At 45.6% G+C, this 16166-nt stretch overlaps 1 protein-coding gene across 1 annotated transcript in view; it reads right to left on the reverse strand.

Annotated features, from left to right (window-relative positions):
* BTAF1 (B-TFIID TATA-box binding protein associated factor 1) overlaps positions 1 to 16166 on the reverse strand; it is a 565336-nt gene that overhangs the window by 336002 nt on the left and 213168 nt on the right. Inside the window, exons 14-17 of the mRNA XM_029609940.1 lie at positions 8854 to 8974; positions 8264 to 8368; positions 7707 to 7856; positions 7257 to 7399 (exon numbers count right to left, since the gene is read on the reverse strand). Coding sequence (XP_029465800.1) covers positions 7257 to 7399; positions 7707 to 7856; positions 8264 to 8368; positions 8854 to 8974 — 519 coding nt within the window. The remainder of the gene's footprint in view (positions 1 to 7256; positions 7400 to 7706; positions 7857 to 8263; positions 8369 to 8853; positions 8975 to 16166) is intronic.

Consider the following 16166-nt stretch of genomic DNA (forward strand, 5'->3'; position numbering starts at 1 on the left):
TTGCCGAAGTTTTCTACCCTTCGGAGCCATCTCCTGACATTGTTGACATGAGGAGATGTGGGTCTGTAACTGACATGGTTCGATTACAAATCGGGCATTTTTTGAACCCCGAAGCCATGTCCATATCGATAGCCGTCGATGAAAATTCTGTGAGAAAAAAATTTTGTTTTTACAATGTAAAAACGCTATCAATTTGTCACTGTCCGGTGACAAAAAGGAGAGTGAGATCCCGAATGGGTGAGAATGTGAAAATAATTGACTTTTCAGTCAGAACGGTGAGTAAACTCACAGGGTTCCTATCTCCGCGATGCTTACAGCAGCGCGGAAAAACGAAGACTAGAGTGAGACCCCTGTGGCAGAGAATATCATGGCATTCTGAGCATGCTCAGTGGCCTCACAGTGCAAGTCAAAAGTTTCTAGAAACTTTGACAGAAGTTTTCCCGCAATAGGGCTCCGTCAGTGACATCACCATATGTGAGGACTAGCATCCTGCTTGTCCTGGGATAAGCATAGAGGATACCCAATGGTTAGAGGATGGAATTGAAGAAACTGAGTAGATAGGTATGTTTATTATAAATTAAATTCTTCATAGACAGCAGGATGAAATAGCCATGACACATGAGTGGCACTGAATGGATCCATTTCTCTAACTCAGTAGAGATTTACTGCTGAGCATGCATGAGAGTTCCCACTCATACACTGCCTCCTGAGCCCCTCAGTTGATTGTAGAGCTTAGCTTTAGCTAGGTCATCAACTCCCCACAGAGGTGAAAGGGTATTAAGCACAGCTAATTCATGCTGCCTACAGAGACCCCCGTTTACACTAAGCAAACTTCCTTTCTCTGTCCACAAGCAGGCCTGAATTAGTCATGACATGTGGGGAGTCCCAGGCTGAAGGTTGTGTGGTGGAGCACTTACTGAATAAGCAACCTGGACCCCCCATAGAGAGAGACTACTGGGTCAGCAGGCAGCATAAAACTGCTTGCCCAAACTTGTCATTTCTTGAGATATTGCCCAGACAGTAGTGGAACATGAAGGTGTGGAATTAATGTTCAGTTACAATTTTGCAGATACTTTCAACAGAAATTACTCTTAGGTGAGCCACTGGAGGCAGCCATGGCTCTTACCTGATGAGCCTTCAGAGTCTGATGTGATGACACCCAGCCAGTGCATAGCAATGCACAATACAATCTACTAGCCAGTTAGACAAAGTGCATTTGGCAACAGCCATGCTCAATCCATTAGAATTCATAGGAAACAAATAGTTAAGAAGCTCAACAATATAGTCAAATCCTCCTCGGATAATAGGCCATGTAATCCTTGCCCATACAGCTGCAAGGATTACATGGAGCTACATGGAAGTATCGAAATCTAGCACGATTAAAGTAACTTTAATGGCACGATATTGAAATAATCATGTGCCCTGACGCAGCTATAGTGAAACGTTGTCAACTGGAATGAAAACGGAGGCAGGAATTCAGTGTGCTGAGAAGAACTGGTCATATAAAGATAAGTGCCCTGACCAGATAGTTTAAGCAAAGAGCCTGCTTTCTAATCATATGCTCCTCTAAACATATTAATAGCAGAAGTCAAATCACTCATGAAACTGGGTTGAATTATTTACACTGGGCAAAATTCTGCTCTTTTTAACAAAATACAATTTAAAAAAAGGAATAAAAAAGAAAAAAAAACATTCAATAAAAAAAGGTTTTTTAGACCCATGACTATACCTACTGGGTTGGGATTCAGCCTGTTGTGTTTCCTTCCAGTGCTGGTCTTTTCCTCTCAAAAAAAAAATTGTTCTTCCTATCATTTGATTAAAGATTGATGAGGTTAGAGCAGAAGTGATATTACACTGGCCATTTTGTTGGAATTTTTAAAATTATATCTGTGTTTCCCTGATTGAGATTGACAGCTGAACTTAGCACATAACACTCTTATTCAGTCTTTGTAAATCCAGGATAGGTCTCAATCCCCGTGACTTCTTGGGAATAAGAAAATAGCAGAAATAGAACCCCTTGCACCACAGTCTTCAGTAGGGACAGGTTCTATCACCCGCTGGCTTAGAAGTTATTCCACCTTGAGACCAAGTTGGGTCAAGTGAGATGGTTCTTATTTGAAGACTAAGCATTGGTGCAATACTAGGGGATGAAAAGAAGCACAAATCAGACTTCACAATTTTAAGGACCCAATGGTCCTTGGTGACCTTTCCCCACACAAGGAACAGATGAATCCTCCCTTCTATCAGAGGGATTGAAGCCCAAGGATTAGGTCTCAAACTGGGCCCTAGTTGGGTTGGGACTTCTGTTCTGTCTTTGGCTAGTGTCTTATGTGGGCATCCGCGGACTAGAAACTGTTTCAGCAGTGCAGGTAGAGCGTAAATCCACTGAAATTGGTGGAAGAGGAATCTTGGAAAAGGGGGGCTTAAAAGTGAAATAAGGACAGCTTGAGAAACTAGGCTGGTTGACTCTCACCAAAAACAAATTGGTTATTCAACTTATTGCATTAATCATATACACAACCAAGAGAATACAAAAAGTTCAATTTATTAGAAAACTTTATAGATATTTCTAAAAATCTCAAATTTAAGTTATGAACAATTTATTCTACAAACCTCCAGACCCGAATGAGAAGCAAATTCTCATATTTTTCCATCCACAATGGAGTTATATTACTCACAACCCATCTTATAAACAAATATCCAGACTATCCTAACCAATGAAACAAAAATATGGCCCACACAACATAATACAAGACAAATAACACGAAACAAATCACAAACAATGAAACAAATTATCATTTATCCACCAGATCCAAAAAAATGGATCGTGCAAATCTTAAATATTAAAAATCAAGTGATCTGCCGAACAATGTTTTTCAAATGCCAAAACCTCTATTAACCAGGGGCGCTTCACAATTCTCCCCACAAAACAGGACTTGCGTTCTCTTACAAATGCTAACCAGATTCACGAGAGGCTTTACAATCCATCACTCTCCTCTAACCCCTGGATTGGCCACTGTTGGAAACAGGATGCTGGGCTTGATGGACCCTTGCTCTGACCCAGTATGGCATGTTCTTAATCCACAAGCTTATGAGAAGTACTTGACATGTTTTGCTGATGATATGGCTTCAAAGGTTCAAGCTCCAAGGCAGCAGCTCTTCTTATAACATATTACCACTGATGATATGGCTTCTTCAAGGATTCAAGCTCTCAATTAGCAGTTTTTCCCTTCATTGTATGGGTCCCGCAAATTCATCATATATATGGTCAATATTCAAAGTCATTTAGACTGATAACTTGTGAGTTAGCAAGAAAATTCTTTATCTGGCTAAGAATTAGCCAAAGAAGAGAGGGGTGTGCTGGGGGCATACCGGGAGGGGGCAGAGTTAGATGAATAACTTAACCAGCTAACTCCGATATTAGGTCTAAAGTTATCCAGCTATATTCATAGAAACATAGAAATGACGGCAGAAGACGACCAAATGGCCCATCCAGTCTGCCCAGCAAGCTTCGCATTTTTTTTCTCATACTTATCTGTTACTCTTGGCTCTTGGTAACCTTTTGGTTCTATTTCCCTTCCACCCCCACCATTAATATAGAGAGCAGTGTTTGAACTGCATCTAAATGAAATATCTAGCTTAATTAGTTAGGGGCAGTAACCGCCACAATAAGCAAGCTACACCCATGCTTGTTTACCCAGACTATGTAATTCAGTCCTTGTTGGTTGTTGTCTGTATATAAATCCACTTTTCTTCATTCCCCCTGCCGTTGACGCAGAGAGTTATGCTGGATATGAGTGAAGTATCAGTCTTTCTCCCCTGCCGTTGAAGCAGAGAGCTATGCTGTTGAAAGTGAAGTATCAGGCTTATTTGGTTTGGGGTAGTAACCGCCATAACAAGCAAGCTACTCCCCGCTTTTTTGTGAATGCAAATCCTTTTTTCCACATTTCCTCTTGCCATTGAAGCTTAAAGCAATGTTGGAGTCACATTAACCGTGTGTATGTTTATTGAATAAGGGTATTATCTTCAGGCAGTAGCTGTCATTCCCGCAAGCCACCCAACTCTTCATTCACGTCCTCTAGATTTTATGGATCCACAGTGTTTATCCCACGCCCCTTTGAAGTCCTTCACAGTTCTGGTCTTCACCACTTCCTCTGGAAGGGCATTCCAGGCATCCACCACCCTCTCTGTGAAGAAATACTTCCTGACATTGGTTCTGAGTCTTCCTCCCTGGAGCTTCAACTCGTGACCCCTGGTTCTTGTGATTTGTTTGACGGAAAAGGTTTGTCGTTGTTTTTGGATCATTAAAACCTTTCAAGTATCTGAAAGTCTGTATCATATCACCTCTGCTCCTCCTTTCCTCCAGGGTGTACATATTTAGATTCTTCAATCTCTCCTCATAAGTCATTTGATGAAGACCATCCACCTTTCTGGTTGCCTTTCTCTGGACCACCTCCATCTTGTCTCTGTCTCTTTGGAGATACGGTCTCCAAACTGAACACAGTACTCCAGGTGAGGCCTCACCAAGGACCTGTACAAGGGGATAATTACTTCCCTTTTCTTACTCGATATTCCTCTCTCTATGCAGCCCAGCACTCTTCTGGCTTTAGCTATCGTCTTGTCACATTGTTTCACCGACTTCAGATCATTAGACACTAACACCCCAAGGTCTCTCTTCTGCTCTGTGCACATCAGCCTCCCCCCCCCCCATCAAATACAGTTCATTCGGATTTCCACTCCTCATATGCATGACTCTGCATTTCTTGGCATTGAAATCTCAGCTGCCATATCTTCGACCACTCTTCCAGCTTCCTTAAATCAAAGTCTCATTCTCTCCACTCCTTCCGGCGTGTCCACTCTGTTGCAGATCTTAGTGTCGTCCGCAAAAAGGCAAATCTTACCTTCTATCCCGTCCGCAATGTCGCTCAAAGATATTGAACAGGACCAGTCCCAACACTGATCCTTGCGGTACACCGCATAAAACCGCTCTCTCTTCAGAGAGAGTTCCATTTATCACCACACTGTCTGCCTGTCAACCAGTTTGTAATCCAGGCCACCACTTCGGCACTCACTCCTAAGCTTCTCATTTTATTCACCAGTCTCCTGTGCAGGACTGTATCAAAAGCTTTGCTGAAATCCAAGTAGATGACATCGAGTGCTCTTCCTTGATCCAATTCCTTGGATACCCAGTCAAAAAAGTCAATCAGATTTGTCTGACAGGATCTTCCCCTGGTGAATCCATGCTGCCTCTGGTCCAGCAATTCTCCCGAATGTAGATATTTCACTATTCTCTCTTTAAACAGTGACTACATTATTTTTCCCACCACAGAAGTGAGGCTAACTGGTCTGTAGTTACCAGCTTCTTCTCTGTTCCCACTCTTGTGAAGTGGGACCACCACCGCTCTTCTCCAATCACTCGGCACCACTCCCATTTCTAGGGATCTATTGCACAGGTCACGCAGCGGACCCGCCAGCACATCTCTGAGCTCCCTCAGTATCCTGGGATGAACCTCATCAGGCCCCATGGCTTTGTCCACTTAGTTTCTCCAGCTCTTCCCATACATTTTCTACTGTAAATGGAGTTACATCTACTCCACTCCCCTCCAGTTTCTTGTTAACTAGCGACGGTCCTTCTCCAGGGTCCTCTTTAGTGAACACAGAACTGAAGTATTCATTTAATATTTCTGCCATTTCTTCGTCTCTCTCCACACATTGTTCATTTCCACCTTTCAATTTCACTATACCACTTTGAACTTTTCTCTTTTCACTGATGTATCTGAAAAATGTTTTGTCACCTCTCTATCTCCTTGGCAATCCTCTCTTCCACTTGACTTTTTGCTGTTTTGATTAATTTCTTCATCTCCCTCAAAAGAATATAGCCAGTTAATTGGTGAAACAAGACAAAAAAACCCCAAAAAACAAAACAGATGCAGGTCTGCTGGGCCAAACATGGCCCCTTCTCCTCCTTCCCACCTGAGGATTAAATGCTCGGCTCTGCTGGGCACAGCCTGCAACCCTCACCCCCTCCATTGAAGAAAGTAAAAAAAATGTCAGTGTTGGGCCCCCCACTCTCCCTGGGTCCAGTGAAATTTCTCAAAATTTAGTAAGTTCTAGGGCACCCAATGTCCCCCCAACACCCCTTACCCTCCCTTCCCTCCCGGTACCTTCTACTCTGTTTAGTCTTCAGCCTGGATCATGGTAGCCTCTTACTGTGATCCGGGCCCATTGCTTTCACCATCACTATGCAGCTATAGCAAAAGCATATGCTTCCATCATACATAGCCTGATAATTTTAAAAGCTGGGTGATAATTTTAAACATAACTTGATATTCTTTTGACTATTTGGCTAAAGTTAGCCGGATAACTTTAATCAGAAATATTCATTGGGAAGTTAATCCCACTGAATATCTAGGAGAAGTTATCCGGCTAACTTTAGCTGGATAATGGATAACTTGTCCACTAAACAGCCTATTGAATATGGACCTCATATCTATATCGATATAGATCTGAGGTCCATATTCACTGTGTATATGTATGTATGTATATATATATATATATATATATATATATATATATACACATACATATATATATATACATATACACACACACACTTTTTTTTCACAGCTGAAAAGTGCTGTTGAAGGGCTACCAAGGCAGAGGGGCAACAACAACAAAAAAAAGAATACTGAAGAGAAGTAAAACGAAAAAATAGAGCAGGTACATGTTCATGCTTGAACAAAAATAAAAAGACCAAGGGACTCACGAGGTAGAACTCAGTAAAAAGTTTATTGGGCTACAGCGATGGATTCATTCTGCGACAGATGACATCACTCACATTTCTGGGCTATTTCAGCCCTTTTTGTCAATGGAGAACCTGTGATAACTTTTGATGTTACATTTCTATATGGGATAACCTGCATGGAATAGCAGTTACAAACATAAGCACCTTGCTGGATGGACCATTTTGGTCTTTATCTCCCATCTATGCTATGTTAGAAGTCTGTTCTGATTGAACTAAAAAGCCCAAAAAAAGCAGAAGAAAACTGGCAAACCGAAAAAATAGTTATATAACAAATAGATAATTTTCCCTGTGGGGAATGGTATGTATGTAGCCAGCAATACACATACTTTCCCCTGCTGAGGGCCTAGGAAATTTTCAAAGAGGGTTTTTCCACAGTTAAACACTTATTTACCACAGAAATCCCTTTGAAAATTGTCCCTATAATGTTTTGGGGAACATTGAGTACACAGACCTTGCTGCCATCGCACGAGCTCGAATGACAACATAATCCCTGGTAGCGGGGTCTTCTGTAATGCTGTCTGAACCAGCTATATATTCTTGCACCACTTCTTTTGTCTGGCTTTGTCCTTGTCGCAGCTTGCTACCTGCCTTTTCCTACAAAACACAAGCACAAAATTTAATCACAGAAGGAGTATGTGAACAAACATTCCTTGGTCGAGTCAGTACAAGTTAATGCCTCCCACCACCCATTAGATTACAGAAACTGCCTAAAAATTAAAGATAATTCTCCAATTTGTGTGTCAGTGGTGGAAAATGTAAAAGCAAACATCTAAAGCTAACAAGGAAGAATATAAATATATGATACGAAACATGCATCTGATCAAATTCTTAACCATCCTGCTATATTTTGCATTCAGCATTAAACAAAAAACAAAGATTTTGAACAAATTCTTACACATACTTTTGACCTGGCCTTCACTTCTAGTAACATGTTCAGATCAATAGGCAAGTGAGAAGGCTGCATCATTAAGCAGAGCCAAGCTCCCATCCAAGGGCAAGCAGCTGCTACCACATACTGTACAGATGCCTTGTTTACCAACTCCACCCATACCTGGCAAAAGAAAAGAAAATATGAAAAATCAAAACAAGATTAAAGTTTCAATTTGTCTCATCTCAGAATATTGTTTCACTGATTTTACGCTGCCTTCCAGCTTTTTCCACCCTCCTTGCGAATTGTATTTCTTTCTGTTAATTGTTAATGGATCTGTTAATTTGTATTTACTCTGTTATGTTGGGCAGCCGAGACTGCCTTATAATGCTCTGTTATATGTAAGGGCTCCGCCCAATAGTTTCTGTTTTTTGTGAACCGATACGATGTGCGAACGGCTACCTGTATAAAAGAGACTTTAAATAAATAAATAAATAAATAAATAAATATACACTTTATAGGAATATTTAAAAAAATGTAATAGCATAGAGAAAATGAAGATATGGTTTAAATAAAAGATGAAATCACACCTTGTGAATAAGATCCAGTATTTCTTGGTTGCTTTCCAGAATACAGGACTGAAAAATGTGTCGTAACATGTCTTGTAGAATAGGGGTCAACCAGACTGAACAACTCTGGAAATGATGAAAAAAAAAAACCCAAAATAGCTATCAGCATAAATCTGTTAAAAATAAAATTGTTTCAATTAAGAACCTCTGGGGAAAGCCAAACCTGAATATTATGAAGTTCTGCATATCACGGCTTTTCCAGTGGTTAAAAAAGCAGAAAATCAAGATAAGTTATTTTAAAAAAGTACACCATTACAGTCAACTCTGTTAAAGCAACCTTTCAAAGGGAAATTTAGGATTAAGTTACTGCAGAATGACACTGTAAAAATAGTTGATAATTAAGTGCTGATGTAAGAACATGCCATTTATGGTTTTATATTTTACTGTATTTGAATATTATTGTACTCCTCTATAGGCAGAAAATAAATGATTTAAATAAACAGTTCATCCATTTTACTACACAACTTAATTCTTGTGCAAGATACCATGGATCAATAATTGGCAAGCAAATTGTGAAGCTCCAAAAACATTATACAGGCATCAATGCTCACCTGATCTTGTGTGGATAACAGTGTATACAATGTTTCTAAAGCTGCTTTTCGGACAGATGAAATAGTATGGCGCAAGAAGGGCCAAACACGTGGGACCAAGATTGTGAGAGATTGCTGAATACTGAAAATTTAAACAAGATATATTTTTAGTGTGCCAATAATCTAACTTATCTACAACTTATATCACCAAGAGTAGTATATTTTCTCTTTAACGATCTTCTCTAGAGTCATCAAAATGCTATATCACATGGATGATGCCCGCAGTAAGAGAAAGGGGCATGTTTAGGGTAATTAGAATTACTGCATCATGCAGTAACATAGCCCTTCGCATAGGTAGTATCTCAGGAAACAGTAACCTTTTCGTGCCCCACGATACTTACTATTTCGCAGCTCACAAACAGGCCGATACAGTAAAGCACGGCCACGGTTACCCTGCTTCTAACCCGCTTCTAACTCACAATTTGGCCGTGTAAGTCCAACCCGCGATTCACTATCCCTTTTAACTCATCCTTACCGCTTCTTTAAATCAACGGGTAACCCTTCCCGCCCACAGCATGTATATGAGATGTAAACGCTCCGATTAGCTATTCCCTCCCATACAGTAATGTGCGCCCCGATTATCTCCTATTTAACCTGTAGTTTTGCCGTGTGTTTAACCTGCTAAATTACCGCCTACCCTTACCCCTGCGTTAGTGTGGAGCGTCAGGTCAGAGAGATGAAATTTCATGGGCAAATGACCCCCTCACCCCCCGGGACCCTTGCCCTGGCGTTAGCGTGGTGTGACAGCAATAGGCAGGCTCCGGTCAAAATTCCCCCCTCCCAAAGCAAGGTGCAGGGCGAAAATCGGCTCGACATGTCATTAAAACAAAAGTAAATAAAGTGTAATAAAAGTAAACTTACTGCATGTGAATTTTCTTTGAACAGTCCTCTCTCCCCTCCTCCCAAGGCGCGCACTGCGGCTCCCCTGCCTCCCGGGGGCAGCCAGCGGCGAAAGCGGCTTCCAGCAGCCCCCGCCGGCTAAGGTGGATGAATGCACGCCCACCGGCGAAGGTGAGTGAATGAATGCACGCCTGTACGCAGCGGGAGCCGGCGGGCGTGCATTCATCCAGGCGGAGGGAGCCGGAGGGCGTGCATTCATCCAGGCGGAGGGAGCCGGCGGCGAAAGTGGCTTCCAGCAGCCCCCACCGGCGGTGAATGAATGCACGCCTGTGTACGCCTGTGCGTGCAATTTGGGAGCTCAAGGCGTGACGTCACGACGTTTGACGTCACAGCGTGTGATGTCTGCGTTCGCTAATGCACTGCCTTGAGCGCCCGAATTGGATACACAGGCGTGCATTCATTCACCTTCGCTGGCGGGGGCAGGGGAGCCAAAGCAGCTTCCAGCAGCCCCCGCCGGCAAAGCTGAATGAATGCAATTTGGGCGCTCAAGGCAGTGCATTTGCGAACGCCGACACGCCTTGAGCGACCAAATTGCACGCACAGGCGCACATTCATTCACCTTTGTCGGTGGGGGCTGCTGGAAGCCGCTTTCGCGCCGGCTCCCCCCCGGGAGGCAGGGGAGCCACAGTATGCGCCTCGGGAGGAGGAGAGAGAGAGGACTGTTCAAAGAAAATTCACATGCAGTAAGTTTACTTTTATTACACTTTATTCACTTTTGTTTTAATTTTCGCCCTGCACCTTGCTTCGGGGGGGGGGGGGGGGGGGGGAGAGAGGACTCTCAATCCCCCCTGGTACCTGTCATTTCAAACGTCATGAGAGATCTAGAACGGGTAGATGTGAATCAGTTATTTACTCTTTCGGATAGTAGAAAGACTAGGGGGCACTCCATGAAGTTAGCATGGGGCACATTTAAAACTAATCGGAGAAAGTTCTTTTTTACTCAACGCACAATTAAACTCTGGAATTTGTTGCCAGAGGATGTGGTTAGTGCAGTTAGTATAGCTGTGTTTAAAAAAGGATTGGATAGGTTCTTGGAGGAGAAGTCCATTACCTGCTATTAAGTTCACTTAGAGAATAGCCACTGCCATTAGCAATGGTTACATGGAATAGACTTAGTTTTTGGGTACTTGCCAGGTTCTTATGGCCTGGATTGGCCACTGTTGGAAACAGAATGCTGGGCTTGATGGACCCTTGGTCTGACCCAGTATGGCATTTTCTTATGTTCTTATGAAATGACAGGTACCAGCGCACCAAGGATACTGTATAGGCGCTGTATAGCGCTCTATACAGTAAAATGGATTGCGCGGGCCTAACGCTTCACGGACGCTTCTTGGACTCGGCTTGCATTTGCATGCTATTTCAATACAGTATCGAGCGGTAGGTGATCCGAACTGTGTGTGCGGCAAACGCGGGTGCACCCGGCCGTAACGCACCTCTTCCTACCGCTCCTTACTGTATCGGCCTGAAAGGGGGGAGGGAGAGAGAGAGAGACTCTTTATAAGGCCTTCATGGTATTCAACCATTTATATGCCTACAGGAGGGCCAGCTAATAGCTCGAAGTGAGGTGTTGGTTTAGGGGCCTGTTTTACATGCAGAGAGAGACGTTCGAACTGCACAGTACACCTTGGTGAACATTTGGTGTCATTTGGAGTGAGGAAAATCTCACAAAGATGATATTTCTACAATTTTCTCTCTGCCTCGCTTGATGGACTCTATAACAGGGTACTATCAAGCGAAGGCGAGAGAACATTGTAGAAATATCATCTTTGTGAGATTTTCCTCACTCCAAATGACACCAAATCTTCACCAAGGTATACTGTGCAGTTCGTACGTCTCTCTCTGCGTGTAAAACTGGCCCCTAAATCCTAAACCACCCACCACCTCACCTCGAGCTATTAGCTGGCCCTCCAATAGGCATATAAATGGTTGAATACTATGAAGGCCTTATAAACAGGCATGATCTCTCTCTTTCATGCAATTTGCAGTCTAACACAAATTGCGTTATGGTTGTTTGGGGCATATTGCACAGCTTAACGCCAGGAAAAAAAAAGATGTAGTTATTTCCAGTGTTAAAACCATGTGATAGTGTAACGCATGCTATCACATGGTGAGATATTGCCTCATTTTAATTAATCCTGCCCAAACATCACCTAAATCCCACCCCTTCAAAAAATTTGCATTCGCACCATGCGATAATCATATTATTGCATGCATTATGGTGTTAATGTTGAGATTACTTACCTGATAATCTCCTTTTCCTTAGTGTAGACAGATGGACTCAGAACGAATGGGATAGTATCCGCGTGCTAGCAGTTGGAGACGGATCTGACGTCAGCACGGGGTATATATATCCCCACAGGAAGCGTAGCAACTCAGTAATCTTCCTTGCAAAAGCTGATATGGATGTGTGTACTGACGCTCAGTGAAAAGTGAAACCGGATTCCCCTGACCGATTGACAGTGGCTGGAGACCGCCAGCATTCCCAACCGGAAGGCATTGACACCTGGTAGAGTGTACGCTCTTATGTAAACAAATGCCATGGCTTACCTTGAATCGGTGAAACCCATGTACACAGGCAGCTGGGCGGGATGCTGAGTCCATCTGTCTACACTAAGGAAAAGGAGATTATCAGGTAAGTAATCTCAACATTTCCTGGCGTGTAGCCAGATGGACTCAGAACGAATGGGATGTACAAAAGCTTTACTCCCAGCCTGGGCGGGAGGCTGCCTGAGGCCCATGTAGGACCGCCCTTGCAAATGCTGAGTCCTCCCTGGCCTGGACATCCAGACGGTAGAACCTGGAGAAGGTATGGAGGGAGGACCACGTCGCCGCTTTACAGATTTCTGCAGGCGACAGCATCCTGGATTCTGCCCAAGATGCCGCTTGCGCTCTGGTAGAATGAGCCTTGACTTGTAGAGGCGGAGACTTCCCGGCCTCCACGTAAGCTGCTCTGATAACATCCTTAATCCAGCGGGCGATGGTGGGCCGCGAGGCCGCTTCACCTTGCTTCCTCCCGCTGTGCAGGACGAACAGATGGTCCGTCTTTCGTAGTTCTTGTGTCACTTCCAGATATCTGGGCAGCAATCTGCCAATGTCGAGATGGCGTAATAAACGCCCTTCTTCAGATTTCTGCAAAACCGCCATGGTAGGCAAGGATATGGTTTGGTTAAGATGAAACTGTGAAACCACTTTAGGTAGAAAGGAGGGAACCGTACGAAGATGGATAGCCTCAGGAGTGATTCTGAGAAAGGGATCATGGCAGGACAGTGCTTGTAGCTCCGAGATGCGGCATGCCGAACATACCGCCAGTAGGAACACCATCTTCAAGGTTAGAGAACGGAGAGATAGTCCCCGAAGGGGTCTGAAGGTGGATCCCGCGAGGAAATCCAAAACAAGATTGAGGTTCCATAAGGGCACAGGCCACTTTAGTGGCGGGCGAATATGCTTGACTCCTTGCAGGAAACGAGAAACATCTGGGTGCTTGGCGATGGTCTTGCCATCCCTCCTGGGACCATAGCAAGACAGCGCAGCCACCTGAACCTTGATGGAGCTGAGGGAGAGACCCTTCTGAAGTCCATCCTGCAGGAAAACCAACACAATAGGGATTGTGGTTGCATGTGGATTGGTGCCGTGAGTGTCCCACCATGCTTCAAATACTCTCCAGATCCTTACGTAGGTGAGGGACGTGGAAAACTTACGAGCTCTGAGGAGTGTATCTATCACGGGCTCCGAGTAACCTCTTTTCTTCAGTCTAGCCCTCTCAATGGCCAGACCGTAAGAGAGAATTGAGCCGGATCTTCGTGGAGGATGGGACCTTGACGTAGAAGGTCCCGGAGAGGAGGCAGGGGAAGAGGCTCCCCTGCCAGTAGTCTTCTCATGTCTGCGTACCAGGGTCTTCTTGGCCAATCTGGTGCCACTAGAAGAACTAGGCCCCGGTGTTTCTGAATCTTGTGGATGATGGCGCCCAGCAGAGGCCACGGAGGAAAGGCGTATAGCAGAGTCCCTGGAGGCCACGGCTGGACCAGGGCATCGATTCCGTATGAGAACGGGTCGCGCTTGCGGCTGAAGTATCTGGGTACTTGAGCATTGGACTTGTCCGCCAGTAAATCCATGTCCGGAATCCCCCAATGATCCACAATCATCTGGAAGGCTGTGGGTGACAGCTGCCACTCTCCCGGATTTAGGCTTTCTCTGCTGAGGAAGTCTGCTGTGGTATTGTCCTTCCCAGCAATGTGGACGGCGGAGATGTCCTGAAGATTCGCCTCTGCCCAAGCCATCAGTGGGGCGATCTCCAGAGATACTTGTCAGCTTCTGGTTCTGCCCTGACGGTTGATGTATGCCACCATGGTGGCGTTGTCGGACATCACTCTGACTGCTCTGTTCTTCAGTCTGTGAGCAAACCGAAGGCATGCCAATCGGACTGCCTGGGCCTCTAGACGATTGATGTTCCACGATGCCTCTTCTCTGTTCCACCGCCCTTGTGCGGTGAGTTCTTCGCAGTGTGCTCCCCAGCCACTCAGGCTGGCATCTGTGGTGAGCAAGGTCCACGTGGGTGATGACATCTTCGACCCCCTGCTCATGTGGTTGGACTGCAACCACCACCGCAACTGAGTCCGCACTCTGGCTGGCAGATGAAGGCGCGTGGAATAGTTCCATAGACGGGGGCTCCAGCGAGAGAACAGGGAGTGTTGTAGAGGTCTCATATGGGCCCTCGCCCAAGGTACCACTTCCAGGGTGGATGCCATGAGACCGAGAACCTGCAGATAATCCCAGGCTATGGGCCGACTGGCTCCCATCAAATACTGGATACGCTGCTGAAGTTTCAACTTTCTCTTGGTAGTGAGACTGACTGTGTCTGCCCGGGTGTCGAACTGTACTCCCAGGTATTCCAGTGACTGGGAAGGCTGTAGGCAGCTCTTGCTGAGGTTGATTACCCAGCCCAAGCTTTCCAGAAGGGCGATTACTCTGTCGGTTGTCCGAAGGCTCTCCTCTCGAGATTTCGCCCTGATCAGCCAGTCGTCTAGGTAGGGATGGACCAGAATTCCTTCCCGCCTGAGTGCCGCTGCTACCACCTTGGTGAATGTCCGTGGTGACGTGGCCAACCCGAAGGGCAGAGCCCGAAACTGGAAGTGGCATCCTAGAACCTTGAAGCGTAGGTAGCGCTGATGATCCGGATGGATCGGGATATGCAGGTATGCCTCTGACAGGTCTAATGCCGTGAGGAACTCTCCTGGCTGTACTGCAGCCTTGACGGAGCGCAGAGTCTCCATGTGAAACCTCGGTACCCGTAAGTATCGATTGACTGACTTGAGGTCCAGCACAGGCCGAAAAGTGCCCCCTTTCTTGGGTACCATGAAATAAATGGAATAGTGTCCAGAATTCACTTCCCAGGCAGGTACTGGGATGATGGCTTTCAAGGACAGGAGCCTCGCCAGGGTAGCTTCCAATGCTGCCTTCTTGTGTATGGGACATGAAGATTCCACAAACTTGTCTGGAGGGAGATGATGAAAGTCCAGATAATATCCCTCCCGGATAATGGCGAGGACCCACTGGTCCGACGTGATCTCCACCCATCTGGGGTAGAAGAGGGTTAACCTGCCCCCTATGGCTCCGTCCCCCAGATGAATCGACGGATTCTCATTTTGAGGCGCGGCCGGGACCCGAGCCCGGGCCTGCTCCCCTCTTGCGCTGCTTGGTCCGAAAGGACTGATTCCTGGCCTGAGGATGTGGTGCCTGGTAGCGACCCCTGTAAGGAACAAAGTGCTGTGAACTCCTGCCCCTGGAGGGCCTTGGAAATGCGCGCTGGCCCCTTCTGAACCGATCTTCCGGCAGTCTAGGCACTGGAGAGGCACCCCATGTACTGGCCAGTTTATCAAGGTCGCTGCCAAATAGGAAAGAGCCCTTAAAGGGCATTCTGGTGAGGCGTGTCTTTGAAGGTGCATCAGCTGACCATCTCCGGATCCAGAGCTGCCTCCTGGCAGCTACGAAGGATGAAATCCCCTTAGCTGTTGTCCGGACCAGGTCAGATGCAGCATCCGTGAGGAACGATAGAGCTGACTCCATGTCTGCTGCTGGAGCGTTGTTTCTAACCTGTGACAAACAGGCACGCGTCATCACCGTGCAGCAGGTTGCGATCCACAAAGATAGAGCTGCCACCTCAAAGGTCTGTTTCAGAATGGCATCCAGTCGCCGGTCATGAGGCTCCTTGAGGGCCGTCCCCCCTTCAACTGGAATGGTAGTGCACTTGACCACAGCGCTAATCAAGGCGTCCACCTGAGGGCACGCCAGCAGGTCCTGGATAGCCGGTGCCAATGGGTACATGCCCGTCAGGGCCCGGCCCCCTTTGAAGGAAGCCGCTGGTGCCGCCCATTCTA

This window comes from Rhinatrema bivittatum, chromosome 7, assembly GCF_901001135.1.
Source record: "Rhinatrema bivittatum chromosome 7, aRhiBiv1.1, whole genome shotgun sequence".
In the NCBI taxonomy this organism is placed as follows: domain Eukaryota; kingdom Metazoa; phylum Chordata; class Amphibia; order Gymnophiona; family Rhinatrematidae; genus Rhinatrema; species Rhinatrema bivittatum.